Source organism: Takifugu rubripes, chromosome 3 (genome assembly GCF_901000725.2).
Source record: "Takifugu rubripes chromosome 3, fTakRub1.2, whole genome shotgun sequence".
Taxonomy (NCBI): Eukaryota; Metazoa; Chordata; class Actinopteri; order Tetraodontiformes; family Tetraodontidae; genus Takifugu; species Takifugu rubripes.
In genome coordinates, this window is record NC_042287.1 from 2,271,412 (window position 1) to 2,293,424 (window position 22,013).

The 22,013-nt window shown below is 42.8% G+C and overlaps 1 protein-coding gene across 6 annotated transcripts; it reads left to right on the forward strand.

The window, feature by feature from the left end:
- The first annotated feature begins 3,339 nt into the window (after positions 1–3,339).
- On the forward strand, positions 3,340–20,869 carry usp19 (ubiquitin specific peptidase 19). 6 transcript variants are annotated; one of them, XM_029833638.1, is made up of 27 exons: positions 3,340–4,033; positions 4,993–5,356; positions 7,518–7,646; positions 7,780–7,916; positions 8,131–8,625; positions 10,088–10,481; positions 10,583–10,739; positions 10,838–10,909; positions 11,388–11,518; positions 11,808–12,043; positions 12,502–12,694; positions 13,377–13,510; positions 13,589–13,747; positions 13,834–13,944; positions 14,067–14,177; positions 14,289–14,390; positions 14,476–14,616; positions 14,718–14,836; positions 14,927–15,070; positions 15,211–15,298; positions 15,470–15,590; positions 15,666–15,776; positions 15,878–16,094; positions 16,281–16,433; positions 16,514–16,680; positions 16,777–16,952; positions 18,308–19,768. In XM_029833638.1, exons 2-27 carry the CDS (start codon positions 5,158–5,160, stop codon positions 18,596–18,598), a joined length of 4,488 nt encoding a protein of 1,495 aa, XP_029689498.1. In that variant the 5' UTR covers positions 3,340–4,033; positions 4,993–5,157; the 3' UTR covers positions 18,599–19,768. The 6 variants fall into 6 exon arrangements, with proteins under 6 accessions (XP_029689498.1, XP_029689495.1, XP_011618917.2 ...); XM_029833636.1 differs by lacking the exon at positions 18,308–19,768 and adding exons at positions 19,866–20,011; positions 20,632–20,869 and having other exon boundaries at positions 3,342–4,033; positions 15,211–15,590; XM_029833635.1 differs by having other exon boundaries at positions 3,341–4,033; positions 15,211–15,590.
- The last annotated feature ends 1,144 nt before the right edge of the window (positions 20,870–22,013 follow it).

Here is a 22,013-nt window from a genome sequence, read left to right on the forward strand (position 1 = left end):
TCCTACCGGAGGGACATGCCCTGAACACCTCACCAGGGAGGCGTCCAGGGGAGTAAGTTATTTTTCATAAAATAAGACATGTCCATCATCAAATGCACATTAAATATTATTTACTTTTTTTGACCAGCTATTTATGACCCATTCAGAACGGGTCCACAAACCACTTTTGTGTCACGACCGACCAGTTGAGAACCACTGTCCTTGGGGATAAAGGGGATATCATACAGTATTAACCTATACTTCTTGACTGTAACACAACAGCTACTGTTCAAAGCAGGATTGTTGTACACACATCCATAGAGTTTAGAGGGGATGTCAGTTAAATTTTGCAATGAATTCTCCATGTTTTCACTGTAGGGGAAGCAGAGATGTATGGCAGGTGAGGGGTTTTGTTCCTTTTCAGTGTCATCATTAACAGCTACATGAAGATGTTCCTGTTTTGTCAATGATAATAAAAATGGTCCTGATCAAGTTTTGATTGACACTGGCACAGACATCATTTCAGTCCCTGAGGGCCCTTTTAGATATGTGTCTGAGTCAGTATGATTACAGGGACAGTTTTATTGGTAGGGGTTTCATTTCATTCGGCACAATCAGCTGACCTGAGATTGTTACACACTTTGAACCATGTGGGAGCTGAACTGAAGAACAGTTGGAAAGTCAATAAAAATATTATTGTAAATGTTATATATATCTTGTTTTATTCAGTAGAAATTTCAATCCATCCATCCGTCCATCCATCCATCCATCCATCCATCCATCCATCCATCCATCCATCCATCCATCCATCCATCCATCCATCCATCCATCCATCCATCCTCTACCGCTTATCCGGGGTCAGGTCGCAAGGGCAGCAGCCTAAGAAGAGAAGCCCAGACTTCCCTCTCCTCAGCTACTTCTTCCAGCTCATCCGGGAGGGATCCCCAGGCGTTCCCAGACCAGTCAAGAGACGATGTCTCTCCAACGTGTCCTGGATCTTCCCGGGGGCCTCCTACCGAAGGGACATGCCCTGAACACTTCACCAGGGAGGCGTCCAGGGGGCATCCTAACTAGATGCCCAAGCCACCTCATCTGGCTCCTCTCAACGCGGAGGAGCAGCGGCTCTACTCCGAGCTCCTCCCGGATGGCAGAGCTTCTCACCCTATCTCTAAGGGAGAGCCCAGCCACCCTACGGAGGAAGCTCTTTCGGCCGCTTGTACCAGTGATCTTGTTCTTTTGGTCATTACCCAACGCTCATGACCATAGGTGAGGGTAGGAACGAAGATCGATCGGTAAATCGAGAGCTTTGCCTTTCGGCTCAGCTCTCTCTTCACCAAAACGGACCGGTGCAGAGTCCGAATGACTGCGGACGCCGCACCGATCCACCTGTTAATCTCCTGCTCCAATCTTCCCTCACTCGTGAACAAAACCTCAAGGTATTTGAACTCCTCCACTTGGGGCAGGATCTCCTCCTTGACCCGGAGAAGGCACGCCAGCTTTTTCCAGTTGAGAACCATGACCTCAGATTTGGAGGTGCTGATTTTCATCCCAGCTGCTTCACATGCGGCGGCGAACCGATCCAGTGATCGTTGGAGGTCACGGGCTGATGACGCCAACAGGACCACATCATCTGCAAAGAGCAGAGACCCGATCCTGAGGTCACCAAACCGGACCCCCTCAACACCATGACTGCACCTAGAAATTCTGTCCATAAAAGTTGAATCGGTGACAAAGGGCAGCCCTGGCGGAGACCAACCCTCACTGGAAACGAGTTCGACTTACTGCCAGCAATGCGGACCAAACTCTGACACTGATCGTACAGGGAGCGGACGGCCCGTATCAGCGGGCCCAACACCCCATACTCTCGGAGGACCCCCCCACAGGATCCCCTGAGGGACACGGTCGAATGCCTTCTCCAAGTCCACAAAAGACATGTGGACTGTTTGGGCAAACTCCCATGAACCCTCGAGGACCCTGCTGAGGGTGTAGAGCTGGTCCACCGTTCTACGCCCAGGACGAAAACCACATTGCTCCTCCTGAAGCCGAGGTTCGACTATCCGGATAGTCAGTAGAAATTTACATTCAAATTACTAAGACATTTTTTTCCAAAATAAATACATTTTGCAACCAGACCTGTGACCCTAACTTGTGATGTAAATTATAATGCTAATGCTAACCCTAACCCTAACCCTAAGTATATGTAATTGTCACATTATGTTGACAAGTACACTGAATGCAGGAGCAAGAAGACCCAGAGCAGGATGTACTTCCTGAGGAGACTCAGATCCTTCAACATCTGCAGGAAACTCCTCTGGATGTTCTACCAGTCTGTGGTCGCCAGCGTCCTGTCCTACGCTGTGGTGTGCTGGGGGGGGAGTGTGACAAAAGCGGACCTCTCCAGGCTGGGGAAGCTGATCAGGCGGGCCAGCTCGGTGGTGGGGATGAAGCTGAAACCTCTGGCGACAGTGGCAGAGAGGAGAACTATTGACAAACTGCGGAGCATCGTGGACAATGTCCGCCACCCTCTGCACACTGTCATCCACAGCCAGAGAAGCCTGATCAGCCAGAGGCTGCGCCTCCCCAAGTTCAGGACAAACAGACTGGGGAACTCATTCATCCCCCGAGCCATCAGACTGTTCAACTCCTCACTGGGGGGAGAAGGGCCAACAGAAGGACTGGAACAACACTGGAATAACATAATACTGTGACATCCATTCATTCAGTTCATTCATCCATCTATTCATTTATTTACATTTTTATAGTTTTATATTTTATATTTATATTCTATTTTTAATTTATTCTATTTTATTTCTTATTTTATTCTATTTAATTGGTTTAATGGTGTGTAATGGTGGAGGGGTAATTTTGTACAGTGCTGTACGTTTTTTTGGAGATGCTAATTTCCCTGATGAACACCCCCTAAAGGGATCAATCAATCAATCAAATTCATTTTTCAGTCGTGTTCCTTGCCAGGATGGCCTGTGTATTCCTTGTGGCTCTGGCCCTGTATAAAAGTGAGCTTATTCTAGATACATCTACAAACAAGAATATAGAAATTCTCATAAAACTCATCAGCTTTGTGATAAGAAAGTGTGCTGGTGAGCCACTGCAGCATCAATTCTGGCAGATGTAAGTGTATCTTTACAAGAAATCAATACGTGGGATTTTGACCACTAAACAGCCAGTTCATCGCCGTTCCGTCTATAATATAGACTCTCTATATATGGACTCTACAGTATATATTGATCACGTCAAATTCAGTAGGCGGTGCTCAACTGCTCGTGTTGACCACGCCCCAACCACCGAGCCCCGCCCATATGTATGATGACGTACAGACCACAGCCAGCAGGTTGACTCCCAACAGCTCTAGATGTGAGAGGATGGCGATTCTGAAGAAGTCTATTCTGAATCACCCACAACAGCTCTTTACTAAAGGAACTCCAGCGGCGCTTCTCCTGTTTTTGCTGTTTCACTGTCTCTGCTTGCTGCAAGACCTTCTGTACATCTCCATTGCGCCGGAGAAATTCGGGGGAAAGATGGAGAAAGACCAACAATATATGGTTATTAAACGCATTTTTACGAGTTGGTTTTTGAAGGGGATGGTTTTCTTTGTTCGTGGTGTTACATTAGGTGCACTAAAAGGTAAAACAACTAATTCGGCATCACTTTTTTTCATAATAAAGTAGTATTCGAGCGAGAGGAGAGAAAGCGTGCACGCGCGAGCTCGGATGTTGTTTATGCCTGTGCTGCTCACTTCCGGTTTGTCCGGCAGCGGCGAAAACAGTTCCAAACTAAGTGACGTAGCGGCTCAAGCCACAGAGGTCGAAGATCGAAGTAACGTTTGCTTGAGCGGCTTTACATAGTTTTTTTGAATCTTGAATTTCAAAATCTTTTCGGTTTCAATCGCACCAGAAATGGGTCCTGGATAAATTGCAGCATACTAAAGACAAGCTGGTTTGGAGGGCAGGGAAGAGTGGTGCGGCCCAGTCCCACAGTCGTGAAGGAGTGTAGCAGCTTCTGTGTCAGGAACGCTAACGAGTCTCGTCGAAACCTCGTAAGTGCTCTATTATAGTTTAAATAATAACTTGAAAAGTTGACAACCGACACCAGCATTGTGACATGATATATAAGATGTTGCACCGTGCGTAATGCTAGCGTTGTGTACAATTTCATATAAACAAGCATTAGCTTAATGTGGCTAATGCCGTTAGCTTTATAATAACTGCTGTCAAGCGCACCGTGGCCTTTAAACGTCTTCCTTGGGTTGTATGGTCCACAATAAAGCCATTTCCTTTGATCATTTTATTACTGACCTATCAGGCATAAGTGACAATGCAGTGTTTTAGACTTTAGTTGTCACTGTGATATGTTATTAGCAACTACTGCTCTGCCATTTCGAATGAATTGACAAGGATTAATATGTAAAGCGTCACCTAAACCTGAGAAAGTTATGTATCACATCACAGTTTTGAAGTCTTTATTACTTAGTATATAACCTCTGCATTTAGGTTAACAAAGCGCTGGAAACGATAATCTAACTTGCTACTTATCGAACTAGCTTGTGAGCTAGCACAACATTAAAGAGCGCGACCCTTATTTAAGTAAATAGCACGCATGGTCTTTTTTTATGCTGTTTTTTCATTTATTATATCCAAGTTTGCAACCGGTGCTGTTGATCCAGCGTCCAATCTAGGTTTATAGCGTTATTATTCTTTTTTAAAGTTATTTTTATTTTCCAAGTTGAATTTACCAAAGCTAATTAGAATAAGGCCACCTGAATCATACCATACTATCCTCTACGGAGTCGGGTCGTGGGGGCAGCAGCCTAAGCAGAGAGGCCCAGACTTCCCTCTCCCCTGCTACTTCTTCCAGCTGGTCCGGGGGATGTAGTTGAATCATATAGTTTAAAAATCCTTTGTTTCTGATTACGTCAGACCTTTACGCACCACTTTGATAGCAAAGTTACCATGTTTTCTTCTAACTTCAGCATTTAATCATTCGGTGACATTTCAGGTACCCATTCTCTTGTGGCTTTCCTGATTCTGTCCTGGGAGCATTCAGATCAGCATCATCGCCAAAATAGCTGGGCCAGGCAGAAAGAGACATAACTCTGATCCAGACCCCAGCAGTGGTAGTGATTCTGGTGACGGGCAGCCCGTTAGTGCCAAGTGCCTGAAGATGTCCAGCAATGGTGGTAATGGTGCTATGGGCCGCCATGGTGGGTCACACCAGAGACGAGGCAATGGCAGGGAGGCGGGCTCCGATCTGTCCTCCTGTACCAGTAAAAAGAAGCAGAAAGACCGGGCTAATCAGGAGAGCAGAGAGGCCAAGCGGACGGTTGCCGTGGTGGATGGAGTAACTGCAGAGATCAAAAAAGGTAATATAACCTGACTTTTTCACACGTGCGTGTGTCAGTCTGTCTGGCTTGTGCACGCTGAAAAATGACACGTGCTTTTTGTTTTTTTTTTACATGTACAGATATTTCTTGCTATACTTTCTCCAATTCATCTGTCTAAAGGCCTGTTCATAGCTGGAGGTTATTCTGAGAAGTAACTTGATCTTGAAACTATTTTGTGGCCATATTTATAGATTAGATGGGAAGTATATCCATGATCCACTCTGAAGGCTGGCTATTGTCATGAACTTTGTTCAATTCATTTTTTTGTCTGGGACTGGATGATTTCTAAGTTCATCAAGAGGGGGAAAATCACTTTTGTGCATAAACCATGCAATTTATTGCAGTTTGTTAGTGGAAAAGGATAATAGCGTGGCGAAATGTATACCTGTTCATTATATACAGTGGGACCTCTACTTACGAATTATAATTTGTTCCAGAAGTTGTGTCGTAACCTGAAAATTACATAATTAGAGATGTGTTTTCCATGTAAATGCCCTAATCTGTTCCAAGCCCCCAAAAATTCGGGCATAATTTTTTTTATAAATCATAAAAATGCATCAAAACATGTAACAAATACATGTTACAATTAGATAACCGCACAATAAATGTAGGAATTCAGTGCAAGGCTTCTCCAGGAACTAAATGAACTTTGTTACAGGCTAATCTTACATTAGCCGTCATTACTAGCAACACTGGGATATACACAAACATGTACAGACTGACGTCCCTCCTAGCCAATGGGATGACAGGAAAATGCTAGCCGATAGCCAATGGCAGAGCAACTATAACCAAGTTTGTGTTTGCTAAACTCTGTGAGCTGCGAGTAGCAAACCTAGTAGTAGTAACCTAAGAATTTCGCATGTAGAGACGTTCGTAAGTAGGGGTCCCACTGTATGTATTTTTAATTTTTATGCACAGTGAAATTCTCCATCTAAAACCATTGTTTTGTTTTCATTTTTTCAACTGCATTCTGAACTGAGGACACGGTTACCTGAAAACACTTGCTATCTTGTTGCAGCCTTTTGCTTTGTGAAGGTCAATAACGTTCATGTTCAAAGTGCTTGGAATTTCTCTTTTTTGCTCAGAGTCAAATATGTTAACTTTGAATTTTTTACCTGCATCTACCTACTGCTCCTAAAGATTGATAATTGCCTCGTCTTCTTCACTGCTTTTTCCCTTTCGGGATCAAGGGGAGGGTCCACAATGGGTGAAGGCAGGTCCACTCTGGATGGGTCGCAGTTCATCACACAGCCCTTTATGAGTATTTATGGGTTTGGTACCTTGCTCAAGAGTACCTTGGCAAGGCTCTGAAGGTGTTCTGGCACCTTCCCTTACACCGTTCATGCTTTGTCTGCTCTGGGGCTCGATCCCTTCGCTTCTCAGCCTAGTTCCCAACAGACTGAGCTATCACCGTCCCAAATCATATTATCATATTCATATCTAAATAAATTATTTTTTGTGCTGTAACAAAGAACCTATTTCTTATGTAACACATTCAGCCATTGATGATAGCTCCATATTGGTCTGATCTTTGGCCAGCAGGGGTCCAAAGTAAGCCTGCTCGGTGGTGGTATCAAGGCCCTTCCATACGGGGATTGTCCTCCCATACCAGGTGTTATATTTAGGGACAGGTTTCGTGATCTCTAGTGAGAAATAAATCAAAACAGTCAGCTCATCTCTGGCACAGGTGGATCCACTTGCCCAGTGGACTGCTCCATTTTTTACCTCAATGTATCATAACAGCTATGAAAGACATTTGTCTTTTATAGGTGTAGGTGTTTTATTGTGAAAAATGTTGGAGATGCTTGTTCATTTATAACTGTAAATTTTCCCCTCCTTTTCTTTTTGAATTCCCCTGTCTCATACATTTACTCAGGCTGTCTTTTGTCTCAAAAAACAGTTCTCCAGCATTTGCTTAAGTGGTTCACGTTTGACTTTTTCCCCTCGGTACATCAGTGCCATAACAAGAAACATGTGATTTCTTCATGCGGCTCTATTTTTTTCCAGTTTAAATTGTATTTTCTTTCAGAAAATTTGAATAGGACAATATCTATATGTACTTTCTGTAGGCAGTCGTGTGACACAACATTTAAGTTCTTTCCTGATTTAATTTTTATCACTATTTAATTGTGTTTTTCAGACGTCTTTGTGGATTGGAAGCAGAATGTCAATGAAGTCACTGTCAGGTTGCGCTGTGGGGATGGAATCCAGAGAAAAGAGGATGTTGACACAAGTTTCACTGATAAAAGCTGCCATGTGTCTTTCCCAGGTAAGAATAGTGCGTAGAGTTTGAGAAGCCTAAACAGTTTAATATTAGAAAAATGCTCCAGATGGCAAATTAGGTATCTCAGCCTTGTTTCTGTTTGTATTTCGTTAATAGTTTTAATCTGTTCATGTTTTAGATGGACGCCACTGGAGTTGCCTGCTGCAGGAGGAAATAGAGGCCTCCTGTAGTAGAGTTCTGTACAAAGAGAAGGGAGGTTTCCTTCATGTCATCATGCAGAAGAAGATTCCTTTTCACATTTGGCCCTCACTTAAGGTGAATCACCTAATGCTGTCCACAAACACGTCAACGAATATTGAACCAGGCCATCAGGAAATGTTCTTGCTATGGGCTGAACTGGACTTCTGAATCACGTTCTAAATTTGTTTTGAAAGGTGTATGAATAAATGTGTAGCTCTTAATAAATGTAATTGGGATGTAAAACCCACTCTCCTTTTCTAAAATGTCTTGTCTTCTATGTTCTGTTTAGTCAAACAAGAAGAAGGAGGCTGTAAGCACAGAGAACAAAAGCAACAAAGAAGTAGAGAAATCGGTCTCTGCGGAATTGATGGAGAAAGCCAGCATATCCTCCTCACAGCCTCAACCTCCATCCTCTCACAAACATAGTGAGTCTAGACAGAGCTTTGCTAAAGATGGCACAGTTAGCAAGTGCAGCTTGAACAAAGCCTCTACAAAGTCTGTACACAAAACAGAAGATGGATCAGACACCGTGAAGACAGTTATTGTCCGAAAAGATGAGCAGAAGCCTCATGAGCCCAGCACCACATGTACGGTCGTACAGCCAGCCAAAAACAAGCAGACTGTGAATGATGAAGAAACACCCCTTGGTGGTAAAGGTGACCACACCCACCTGATTTCTGGTAAAGGCCCAGAGGTGCAGCAAAAAAATGAAGATGTGATCTTGGGCAGTGGCCAGAAGCAGATCCCTGGAGTCACCTTTGATGTTGCAAGTCACAAACCTGAGGTGAGAAATGGTTTCCTACTTGAATCACTTCAACACTCCAATAGTCTTGATTTTATTTAGACTTTTGGAAATTGTTTGAGATAAGCTTTTAATCGTGCTGTCAGCACCACCGTTAATGGGTGTTTACACACCGGGTGGTAATGCTAGACGCCATCATCGAACAGGCCTGATATCTGTCTGACCCACAGGGTCACTGTGAGGTTGAGTGTCAAAATTGACCTTATGATGATCAGGTTGACAGACAAAATTAACGTATTAATTAATGCTTTAATTAATGGGGTTCTCAACTGGTCTCACTCTGGGATCCACATTTTCCCTTGGTCATTAAGTGTTGACCCACTTTGGGGTGTCTGTCCCTTATTGTCCTCATTGAACCAAAATCCACATTTGAAATACCCCGGGTCATATTTACGCTTCGCCATCTTAGCGCCTAGCAACACAAACTTGATTTGAGCATCAATCACATTGTAGTTAATCTGGTTATCACTGAAGTGGCTGCACGTGTCTAATGCATGTCTTTCAAAATACGTTATTTTTAAAAATCAAAGGCATGTCCAGCTTTAGATGCCTATTGAATACTATTTACTTTTTTGACCAGCTGTCCCACTGACCCACCTTTGAGTCATGACCCACCAGTTCAGAACCAGTACTTTAAATCACACATTCACTCAAACAAATGATGGTAAAAAGGGTGAAGCAGCTTGATTTCCAAAATCTAGAAAGAACTGAGTGGTGAGTCTTCAGAAACATCCATAAATAAGCGTGAGTCACGGAGAGAGGGAGAGGGCTTGTACCAAAGCAAATCAGTGAACGCATATTTAAAATTTCTGGTTCAACTGATGTTCTTATGACTCCAGTTAAACTGAATAAATTCAATAGTGCAATACCGGATACCTGCATAAACTGTGAAACAATTTTCCAATGGTTGTGACAGAGTTGTTAAATAAAAAATCCAGGAAGAAATAAATGGTGTATTGATTAACCAAAACGTTCTTTGTTGCCTAGCTACCCAGCTAACTAGCAAAGGGAAGGACCGTGGATTGTTGTTAGATATAGGCCTGCTGCTGATCACATATACAAACAGGAGTAAGCAACCAATTTTTGATCTGGGGCCCCTTTTAGAAATTTTCTTGCACATCAGTAAGGGAAGCCCTATTTTTAGGATGCAGTGGGACATCCTTGTGATGTAGAGGGGTTGAGTGTCAACAGTAAACGTCATTGAGGGAGGGAAAGATGCATCGGTGACATCCTCACTCGCTCTACTCTCAATGGTGCCTTTGATAAAAGTGCATATATTAAGGGCATATATTAAGCTTTAACTCTTCTAAACTTGCGGAGAAGGCAGAGGCACTGGTTGCAAATGCTGTTGCAGAAGATGGAAATCTCCCCAAAGTTGATAAAGATTGCATTATTCTTCTCACAACCTTGAGGAATAAATTTCTTTTGTGTTTGTCCTCTTCAGAGAAAAGAGACACAAAACCAATCTTCGAGTGGATCTCAAGAAAACCAGTCTTCAAAAGAATCTCGAGCAGCACCTCATCAGAGCGACGGCCACTCTGCTGCTGCCAAAAGCACCGATAGTGTCTCCAAACATGCCTGCCTCAGCAACGAGATGTCTTCAACTTCAACAGACATGCTGGGAAATGGGACTGGCGTTACCCCGGACAGTCATAATGACCACAAAACAGGACTGTGTGTTAGGAATTGTCTCACACCTTCTGTTGTCGGAAAACCTACTGGAAGTGGTCATGTAGCTAATTTGACCCTGAATCTGGGCCATTATAATAACGAGGAGAAACAGGACCAGTCAAAGGATGAGCCTCTACCGGAATTAAGGCAAGAAGAAGGTTGTGAATGTAAGTGCAAACTTGTTCTTTGATGGCCACTCACATGCCATTTTTTTAGACATCAGCTGTAGCAACAGTATTTGAATGAGTGGATGTGTTATTTTTCTCAGCTCTGGAGCCAATGGTGGACTTGCAGTATGTAAAGAATGATTCCTATGAGAAAGGCACAGACCTGATGGTGGTAAATGTTTACATGAAGGGCATCTCCAGGGACACTGCAAGGGTCATTTTCAGGGAACAGGATTTTACGCTCTTTTTCCAGACGAGGTATTGAAGCATAACGATGAATGTACCATCAGTCTTTTCATGCCGCTTGAACCTTTCAGTGACAGCTATTGTGTGATCTTTCTTGTTGTCCCGTCCAGTGATGGTAATTTCTTGCGGCTTCATTCAGACTGTGGGCCAAATACACACTTTAAGTGGCAGGTAAAACTCAGGTAATGCTTCTTCTTTCTAAAAGCAAAGGTCTCTAAATCGACAGGTGCAGAAAGCAGCGATAGTAGCTCAGTGGTGTGAGCTGCAGTATTTCTAGTTTAAGTCGCAGTTATGGATCAGAAAATTGGAAAAAAATTTGATTACGGTCATTTTCCTAACCATAGTTTATGACTGAACATCAATAATCTGAATCATTTTGACAGGCACATAAATTGGATCACAGTAATGACTTATATTTAGAAAAAAGAAACCTAAATGGTAGCATCAGTGAGTGGCATGATTAAATAACAAGTCTAATCCTATTTATTTGAGTTTGGTTTAGATTTTTTCAATGCATTTAATCTAATCAATTTCAAAAGAAGAAAAAAAAAAATACTTGTGACTTTCTGTTGCCTGAAATTGTTTAATCCTTAGCATAAACAAATGTTCCAATTTGGCTTGGGCGTATGGCCACTTGCGGTTTTGTCTCCGTTGCCCCAGGAACCTGATACAGCCTGACCAGTGCACCTACTCTTTCACTCCGTCACGGCTCGACATAACGCTGAAGAAGAGACACAGTCAGCGCTGGGGTGGTCTGGAAGCCCCTGCCTCACAAGGTCTACATTTAAACAGTATACATCATATTCTTTACTGGAACATAACATCACTTAAAAACCTAAATGTATAATGCAATTTTTAATGTGTGAACATAACATGCCTTTCTGATGGTTTTACGCATAGAAAATTCCGATTCTTTAACTGGTCTGAATGTTACAATTCAAAAATGTGGATAAAGTCAAAAAGTTTAAATATCTGCATTGTTAGTTTGCCTATATGAAGATGTTACTGTAACATTTTGAAATGCTTGTCCTTTTTGGACCCTTCATTTTCTAACCACACTGCCATTCTGGTTTATTTAAGGTGCAGTGGGTGGTGCCAAAGTGGCCGTGCCTTCCACCCCTACCTGCATGGAGAAAGCCCAGCCAGACAGCAGCAAACACAGTCTACCTGCTAAGCAGGAGCCTCCGAGAGTCAAGGAAGATAAACCAAAAGTCTCTAAGACGTCCCCCAGAGTCGAGGATGGCAGCCTTGATCCTACTCCTTGTACTGTTTCTGAACATGTTGCCATTACAAAGACCGAGACAACCTTTACTATGGTTAGTGAAATGAAGTGATTAATGAATGTTACCTGCACCAAATAATTAAGCAAGATTTACAGTAAATTAAAGGGCACTCTTTTTCTTAGATTTGTGAAAAAGTAAAGCATGGAAATGGATGCATAGTTTAATATTTTATTAAAAAATCAAAACATATTAGTTTAAACAAAATTTCTTTACCGAATGATTCATAACAATAAAAAAATTATTTGGAGGACATTTCTCCACATACCCATAGTATAGTATCTGGCCAAAAATAAGGTGCTACCTGGAATGAACTAAGCATATAGGTCAGAGCCTACAATTGCATGAGTCCTGCATGATGGATTTTCTTTCAGCTAAAAGATTTTAACAAAAAGATCCCCAATAATAATTTTCTAATCATGAAAAACTGCATTTAGGAGGGTTAAAGTTGCGCTGGTTTCAGGCTGTCAATCTCTCACTCTTTCTTGGTTCAGCCTAAACCCACCTGCATGGTGCAGCCTATGACCCACGCCCTTCCTACAAGCAAGGATCACCATGAAGAAGAGGAGGAGAAGAAAGTGTGTCTGCCTGGCTTCACTGGATTGGTCAACCTCGGCAACACCTGTTTCATGAACAGCGTCATCCAGTCCCTGTCTAACACCAGAGAACTCAGGGATTACTTCCTTGGTAATTGTTCATGCCATTTGAGTTCCTGCCGCTAACACATACACGTGTTATCATTCATGAATTTCTGCAGTGTTGTGTTAAGGTCTGGGCTCTGCCTTGGCTAATCCAAGAGGTAGACTTTGTTTTCCCGGACTTGCTCCAGTTTATTTGGATTATTATCTTCCCCTCAATGATTGGGAGCAGACGAGGCCATGATGCAGCCAAGACGGACCAAATCATGATTCCTCCCATCGTACTTTTTGGTTGGGATGATGCTTCCATGATGATGCAGTGCCCTTTTCAAGCCAGATGTCAAATAGATTCAGTCTTAGTTTTATCAGGCAGCAAAACAACTGGCCAATCCCTCCATAGTGTGTGTGTTTCACAAAAATCAGACATGCAGCAATGTTGTTTTTGAGCAAGCTGCTGCTTTCTTTTTGTTGTCCTGTTATAGATATCTTGCTTGTTCAGTGTTTTCTGTGCTGTATACATGAACAGAGACATCAGTTGGTTTCAAAGATGCCTTTAAATCTTTGCTCGTCACTTAGGGTTGCTTCTTTATGCCATTGATGTGTTTCTCTTATTAGTGTATCAACGGCCCCATTGGCTCTGTTTGCTCATTTTAAAACAAGAGATTTCATGGCGGTTAAAAGGCTTTTGGACTGACCTGAATGTGTGTATTTCTCAATCTCTTCCACTGTAGACCGGGGATTTGAAGCAGAAATTAACTGCAGTAATCCACTAGGAACAGGTGGAAGATTAGCCATTGGCTTTGCTGTGCTACTCAGGGCCCTTTGGAAAGGAACGCATCATGCCTTCCAACCCTCAAAACTAAAGGTATCTGAGGGATTGCAAGAATTCAGCTCACTCTCTGTGTTTCTAATATTCCTCACAATTCTTCCTTTCCCTTTGTAGGCTATTGTGGCAAGTAAAGCCAGTCAGTTTACAGGTTATGCCCAGCATGATGCCCAGGAGTTCATGGCTTTCTTACTAGATGGCCTCCATGAGGACTTGAACCGCATCCAGAATAAACCTTATACAGAAACGGTTGACTCTGATGGAAGACTAGATGAGGTCAGTGCTACGGGACGTGCTTCTTTGATTAAGAAAGCATTTTAGGGTAATTTCTTTGGTAATTTTTGGACCGCATGTTGATGCAGGTGGTTGCAGACGAGGCCTGGCAGAGGCACAAGATGAGAAATGACTCATTTATAGTGGATCTCTTCCAAGGCCAGTTTAAATCCAAGCTTGTGTGCCCCATGTGCTCCAAGGTAATTCCAACATGGATATTTTTTCCAAAGGCATAAAAGTAAAATGATGATTATACACAATATTTGCTGCGGTTATTTATTGTCCTAATTGCTTTTTCCTTTATTCTCCTTTTCCCCCTCAGGTTTCAATCACCTTTGACCCTTTCCTCTACCTACCTGTACCCTTGCCCCAGAAACAAAAGGTGCTGTCTGTTTATTATTTTGCTAAAGAACCTCACAAAAAGCCCATCAAGGCAAGTCTTGGTCTAATCACTTGCATTCCCTTTCAGAATCTGTAGCAGGGCATGTTTATAGAAAGGTATGAATGCTTTCTTTGTCTCCTAATTTTCAAATGCGTCTTTCAGTTCTCGGTGAGCGTGAGCAAAGAGAATTCGCGCACCGCTGAAGTCCTTGAATCTATCTCCAGGAATGTCCGAGTCAAACCAGAGAACCTGAGATTGGCAGAGGTTAGGTTACTATGGTGGTACAGATTTTATGTGAAATGTTGAAAACTTGACACCCCTGCTGAATAAATACGATTTTTGTTCTCAGGTGGGAAAGAACCGATTCCAGCGCATGTTTCTGCCATCCCATTCCCTGGACACAGTGACTTCTACCGATATGTTATTCTGCTTTGAGCTGCTCTCCAAAGAAATGGCCAAAGAGAGAGTGGTGTTTCTCAGAGTGCAGCAGGTGAGCGACCCATTGAATTTTACACTTCTTTAACATAGCGTGTGCATTTTCATGTATGTGGTATTATTAAAACGGTTTCTGTGAATTTGCTTCCCTCACAGAAGCTGCAGGTTCCCAACATCCCCATCTCAAAGTGTGCTGCCTGCCAGAAGCCTCCAGTGTCTGAGGAAGACAAGCTGAAGCGCTGCACTCGCTGCTACCGTGTGGGCTATTGCAATCAGTTAGTTTGACTACAAACGTCTTCATTCGGATTGAATTGGGATTGATGTTTCCAGCGTAAACACTGAAACGTTTCTGTAAACGTCACCAGAGTTTGTCAGCGGACCCATTGGCCAAATCACAAGAGTTTGTGTCGACCCAACACCGAGAACGTAGGCCTGCCGTTTCTAGTCAGCGTGCCAGAGTCCCGACTTTCCTATGCCCGTCTGACACAGCTGCTAGAAGGTTACTCCAGGTATGCAGTTCAAAGCGAATTATCAACGTTTTTATTACTATTTTTCAAATTTGCTAAAGATTATGAAATGTGATTAGTATTTCTCTACCTCATTTGTTAAATGACTAAGCCTTGTTGTATTCTTCTCCACATCGCGACAGATTTTCTGTCGACGTGTTCCAGCCCCCTTTTCATTCAGGAAGGACATCCCCTGAAACGTCTCGTGCAGGTGACCTCGCCCCACTGCCTGTAAGTTGTCACGAGACTCGAGGATCCAGCGATGAGGCCTTATGCAGCAGCGCTGCTGGATCTGGTGACCTGGAGTTGGATAGCCCGTCCCTACAGCCTGCAGACCAGGAGGAATGTGCTCAGGCTTCTGCACCTGTAGTAGGGGTGGTTGATTCCCTCTCCTCTTTGCAGACCTCAACCACGCACACATCAGATTTAGGATTCTTTGAGCACTTCTCTTCAGTTTCCTGTTGCTCTTTCGATCCCAATGCTGAGAAAGAAACGTCCTGTGAGAAGACGGCACGACCAGAAGGTAGTGATACTTTATTGGACAGGTGCCGACAGGCTCTGCTGCCCAGCCTTCTTATTGTTGGCTCTTTTATTGCAGCTGCAGTAACAGGTTATCAGCATCCAAGTGAGCTGACATCTGCTCATGCCAGTCAGTTCTTCATATCTCTGCTGGACTCTAACAATAAGGAACAGAGACTGGATGAGAAAGGTTTGCCATTTTATTTGAACTTTAGAACCCTACTTATCCATTTTTTTCTCATTTTATTTTTGCACAGTACAAACTCGTCATCATTTAACCCTTTTTTACAGAGGATGCTTTGGCCAACCTTCCTGAGGATGCAACATTGGAGCTAGTGTGGAAGAACAATGAGCGTTTGAAGGAATACGTTCTTGTGAGCTCAAAAGATCTTGATTATGAAGAGGACCCCAGCTCCTTGAGTGAGACAGCCAGAGCGGGACATTTCAGCCTGGAACAGTGTCTTAACCTTTTCACCAAGCCAGAGGTGTTGGCACCAGAGGAGGCATGGTAGGCTTCTATGCACAGGCTGTAAAATCCAGCTCTTAAAACAGTTAGGATTCTCACTATATTGTCAATAAAACCAGAATGCAATCTAGAGTCATCCAGTCATAGCATGATTTTTTTTAATTCTAGTTCTGCTCTTGCTCTGATGTAAAGAATTATCTGTATACACTGTTTTTGTCTGATTTTAAGGTACTGTCCAAAATGTCAGCAACACCGAGAAGCTTCCAAGCAGCTGCTGCTTTGGCGTTTGCCAAACGTGCTTATTATCCAGCTCAAGCGCTTTTCCTTCAGGAGTTTTATTTGGAGGGACAAGATCAATGACATGGTTGACTTTCCCATCCGGTAAAAGCGCTTAAAATAATGGTCTTGTTCAAAGCCATTTTCTTCTTTTGTATTTGCTTTTTAAGCTGATTTTATCTTAGGAACCTGGACCTGAGCAAGTTCTGTATCGGCATGAAGGATGAGATGCAGCAGCCTCCTGTATATGACTTGTATGCAGTCATCAATCACTACGGAGGGATGATTGGGGGCCACTACACGGCCTACGCTCGGCTGCCAAGCGACAAGAATAGTCAGCGCAGCGATGTTGGTCCGTTTGCACAGTCAGCTCTGTTTTCATTTCCTGGTTTGATCTCAAATCAGCATCTGCTCACCTTGTCCTCCCTTCTTTTGGTTCCCCTGGTAGGCTGGCGCCTGTTTGATGACAGCACCGTCACGATGGTGGACGAGAGTCAGGTGGTGACCCGCTACGCGTATGTCCTTTTCTACAGACGCCGAAACTCCCCCGTAGAGAGGCAGGCTCACTTCCACAGGCCCGGAGCAGCAGAGTCTCCCACAGCTGCAGGAGCTGCTGCCAGTCAGGTGAGAGTCACATCAGTTCCTACAGGCACCTCCTGAGTGGTGGAAGGTAAACCCTGATTATTCTGGTGTGATTGAATTTTGGACTTGAATCTAGACAATTCCTTTTACATTATCCTAAGTCTGCATTTTTGTTAGAAAATGCATTTTCTTTTTCTTTTTTTTGTTTTCTTACAAATTTATTTTAAAACCTTTTATGGTAGACTGTTTTATTCCACTTTTTTATGGATCAGAATCCCACCCCAACACTATTTTTAAAGTACCTTGTGTACTTGTATCCCTTTATAAATTGTTTTATTGAATGCTATCTTCGCTCTGGCATGGAGGGTCAAATCATATGAAACTTGTTTTCCACCTTCTAGTCCAATGCTTAAAGGAGGCAATGAGATTCTAAAATGCTGAAGAGTGAACTCTGATGTTACCCTTGACATTGTGAATTTTAATGTCTTAATGGCTATACCGTACATAGTTCTCAATAAGTATTTCATAGGACTCGTGAATTTGTTTGAGAAACATCAAGGGGTTTTAATTTCACCTTTCTTATAGCCTTAGCATTTTGTGCTATTCATCAAATCATTTTAAATAGAAATGAATGTAATTATGTTTTTCATGTAGGTCAATAGCAATTGTGGGATCTCTTTGATAATGATACAAACATTGAGGCAGCCCTGATCAAAATGTCTGTTAATGTCAACAGTCAGGTAAAATAGGAAGTGAACCAAAAGCTAATGTTTGCAGGCAATATCAATGTTTTAAATAAAGCCGAACTGTTGGCAGGAACAGAAATGTTGACAGGAAATGCCCAGACGTATGTGTGCCACTGTAGGCAGGAATTCACACTCCTTTAAGGCCATGCAAATATGAATATACACCTCCATGGAAAAGCTTAGACCCTAGTCTGTATTATCACATCTCGCTCATCCGTTTATGAAAGCAATTCCTCCATACTGTTTATTGGGCTTTGAGCTCAAGAACTAGATTTATTAAGGATATGGAACACACCTCTGTATGTTATATTTTAATGTGGTTAGGATTCAATCGCTGTGCTGTAATTAGTAGTTTAGTGTCCCCTTCACCAACCCTGAGAACCCTGCGTTTGGTTTTCCAGGGCATCTCCTTGACATTCCTTCTGATGATATTCCATTTAGGTTGATGATCTTTTGGCATTTCAAGCCTCCAGGAACCCAGTTAAGCTGCACTTCTGCCCTTCACAACTGAAATCTGTTTCGCAGTTAAACAAATTTGCTTTAGGTCGTGAGAGCTTGTTTACTTTAATTACCGTAGTAGGTTTAATTTGCAGTCAGTGTTTTTAGACGCACCTTTTCCCAGAAGTTGATACCGGTTTCCGCAAATCGCAGGCCTCTCTAATATGGCGGGAACTAGAGGAGGAAGAGGAGGGACTTAATGAAGGTTCTTCCAGGCTGTTCCATTCTGCTCTGTGGAGGAGGCAGGTGCAGCAAAACAAGGACCGGGACGATAAAGACATAGCTGAAGTGTCATTGCAGCAGCCACACAGGAGGAGGATCTCGGACTACCCCAATGATGACTGTGGCCATTTTTTTGTTCTTGGAACCTTGGCAGCTCTATTTGCTCTCTTTATCAATTTGGTCTACCCTCTTCTCTGGAAATTAGACTTGAGAGGTGGCTAATTTTAGATTTCTCTATGTGAGGGCACTTACAAACCATGGTGGATCAAATAAGAATAGCATTGTTCTATCAACATAGTCTATAATCTTTCAATGTTTAATGAACCTTTCAACATGTGTCCACATACTCAGGAGAACTCTCTGTGCATACAGTAATGGCTACCAAAGTAGCCTCATTTTTTTTTTACATGTAGAATCTTTGCAGTTTATTGCCATTTTAAGTAATCTTTTCTTTTTCTCTTTACACTATTAATTGGAACTCAACAGCTGTAAAATGGGTAAAGCGGGCCTACTGTGGCTCATGATGGTAAAATTGATATACCTCTTAATGATGTGATTGGAGCCATTCTTTATACATGAAACACGAACCATTGTCTGTATCTGTGTCCTTGAGCTACAGGTGAACAAGGACGGCATCCGTAGGCTTGAACCACTTTATACTGTGTGCTCGTGATCTTGGATTTTTGCTTTTATCCCAGTTTTGATGTTCTTATTTGCCGTATCTGTGCTGTATCTCGTGTCCCGGCTCTGCAGGCTGACTAAACGAACAGTTTCAGATTTTAGCCTACTGTATTCTGGTGCAGCATATACTGCATGCTAATGATTGCCTGGGATTATGCGGTTAATTTGTCTGTAGCTTTGCTTCAGAAGTGGAAGCTCTGTTTTGTTTTTTTTCCCATCATCATGGCAACCACTTGTTATCCTGTGTTTGTCTTGGTTCCTATTCTAGCATTTTAGACCCTATTTATTTAGATCCTAACTTATAACAGGTGCTCAATTACCGTCAGTGACTTGTCTTCCTAATTTGGAGGCATTCTGGTGTGGACAACTTCTGCACTGCATAACTTTGTGTATTTAACACTGATCTAATCTTAAAATAGCTGTCACGTCTGCCAGTTATCACTAGCTATGAAGCCTAGCAATGAGTTTTAACCCTGAAGTTATGTTTTTTAACAGATGCAAATCCTAATCTGTCCTTACTCTGCTGTCTATACATTTGTAATGAAATTGTTTCTGTAAGGAACTCAAAATTGTGAATGAAGTTAATCCAATTTTGAAAGGACTATTTCGAGTCATAGTCTTGGAATATTCGAGGTAATTACTGTATGTTCCTGTAATGCTGCTTCCTAAAGGTATTGTGATGGAAATAAAAAGCTTTATCTTTCAGCATGATTGTTGCTCAGGTCAGCTGTTCCCTCTCTTCAACAGCTAAGCCTTTCAAAAATGGCAAACTAGCGAGATTTATTGTTGACCCTGGTTTATTTTACAGGCCTCTACCCAGTCTCTGTTTGGGACAGACCCGAATGCTGTCGGACCACCTACTTTAACCCCTGAAGTTTCATCTGACGTCTTTGCCCATTCTGAGGAGTGTGCAGCCCAGTCTTACAGCAACATGGAGGAGGTGGACTAGTTGTGGTGAGGACTGATGGACATGGTACATACAGCTAAAGTGGCATCGTTGCTCTTAACCACAGGCTTCTGAATGTGAACTGGAGTACAACTGCATTGCTACACCACAGGGATGTGCTGTTTGAGTACACAGTTACACTAGACTCAAAGATGGACATGTGTATGTATAGAGGATACGAACTGTAGATTGATATTTACGTTGATATAATTACTCATGGATAAACCCTCAACATCTAAGCCGGTGCGTTTATGCATATACAGAGAAGGTAACATTTCTAACACCTTTCAAACGCTGTTGATGTGATGCTTCTGCAGGTGTCAAGAGTGGAGTTTGGAGACTCCTCGTACCGATGCCCCTTAGGTTTACTTTCTATCTGAAGACATTATTGCTAATGCTGATCGAGCATATCCATCTCTAGCTAACAGTCAAATCAGGGTTTTTAAAAAAAAAGGAGAACTTTACAGATCGCTTTCAATTTGTTAGCCAGAAAATGGGTGGTGTATGGGATATGCTACCTTTTTTAAATAGGAGAAATGTTCTTTTCTCTGTGTTGTGTAATTTTTGGAAAGTTAGTTTTGGCCTATGTTGCAATATTGCTTTCTAATAGCTTTTTATATTTCTTTAGATATTCAATCCTGTGGATGCAACTGTAAGAGACTTCAATATAAACTAAAATGTGCACGAGTGCATGTTCTTACACTATGTGAACCCATCCTCCAATGCACACACCCTCCCTTTGCCATCCTATTAAAACTTGGTTACACTTGATTAATTTTGTAAATGTTGTTGAGCTTTTTCCTTTCTTTTCAATGGTTGTAAAAAAGATACATATAAATGGTTAATATAAATGAAAATATTCATGAGTTGTGCCGTTCTTTCATCATCTTTTTCATGTGTGCTATATGTTTATATTGGAAATTTAAATTAATTCATCTTTACCAAAAAGGAAAATTCAAGTATATTGTGGGCTTTACCTCAAGTTTGGCTGATGTTTAAAACACAACGTCACAGTGAGGGAAAATAACGCTCGACGGGAACTCCTGTAGTGTGCACAACAGGCCGCTAGTCGGCGGTATAGCTGGAGGTATTAGTCCTTTCCTGCCCCCCTGGGACAAGCAGACAGCTACAGCCAGGTCCGAATTATGCTCAGATTCCAACTTTGGTCATTCGGACACTCGTCTTCCATCCCTGGTTGCTATAAAAGAGCAGAGCTGACTGGAGTAGTTTAACTTAAAAACAATTTTGGTGTTTCCCATTAACTGTTTTGATAAATTAAACCAGGAATGGCTGAGAGGTAATGTTGCAGTCTCTTATTTGGGGAATCGGGGTCTATTCAGGGGTACTGGAGAGGAGGGTCCGTTGGATAGTCGAACCTCGGATTCAGGAGGAGCAATGTGGTTTTCGTCCTGGGCGTGGAACGGTGGACCAGCTCTACACCCTCAGCAGGGTCTTCGAGGGTGCATGGGAGTTTGCCCAACCAGTCCGCATGTGTTTTGTGGACTTGGAGAAGGCATTCGACCGGGGTCCTGTGGGGGGTTCTCCGAGAGTATGGGGTGTCGGGCCCGCTGATACGGGCCGTCCACTCCCTGTACGATCGGTGTCAGAGTTTGGTCCGAATTGCTGGCAGTAAGTTGAACTCGTTTCCGGTGAGGGTTGGCCTCCGCCAGGGCTGCCCTTTGTCACCGATTCTGTTCATAATTTTTACGGACAGAATTTCTAGGTGCAGTCATGGTGTTGAGGGGGTCCGGTTTGGTGACCTCAGGACCGGGTCTCTGCTTTTTGCAGATGATGTGGTCCTGTTGGTGTCATCGGGCCGTGACCTACAACGATCACTGGATCGGTTCGCCGCTGCATGTGAAGCGGCTGAGATGAAAATCAGCACGTCCAAATCCGAGGCCATGGTTCTCAACCGGAAAAAGGTGGAATGCCTTCTCTGGGTCGAGGAGATCCTGCCCCAAGTGGAGGAGTTCAAGTACCTCGGGGTCTTGTTCACGAGTGAGGGAAGAA

Coding starts and splice junctions, on each gene's coding strand:
- usp19 (XM_029833635.1), top strand. CDS start 5,158: ATGTCCAGCAATGGTGGTAATGGTGCTATGGGCCGCCATGGTGGGTCA. Junction 5,357..7,517: donor AACTGCAGAGATCAAAAAAG/GTAATATAACCT, acceptor TGTGTTTTTCAG/ACGTCTTTGTGGATTGGAAG. Junction 13,748..13,833: donor CTGATGGAAGACTAGATGAG/GTCAGTGCTACG, acceptor ATGTTGATGCAG/GTGGTTGCAGACGAGGCCTG.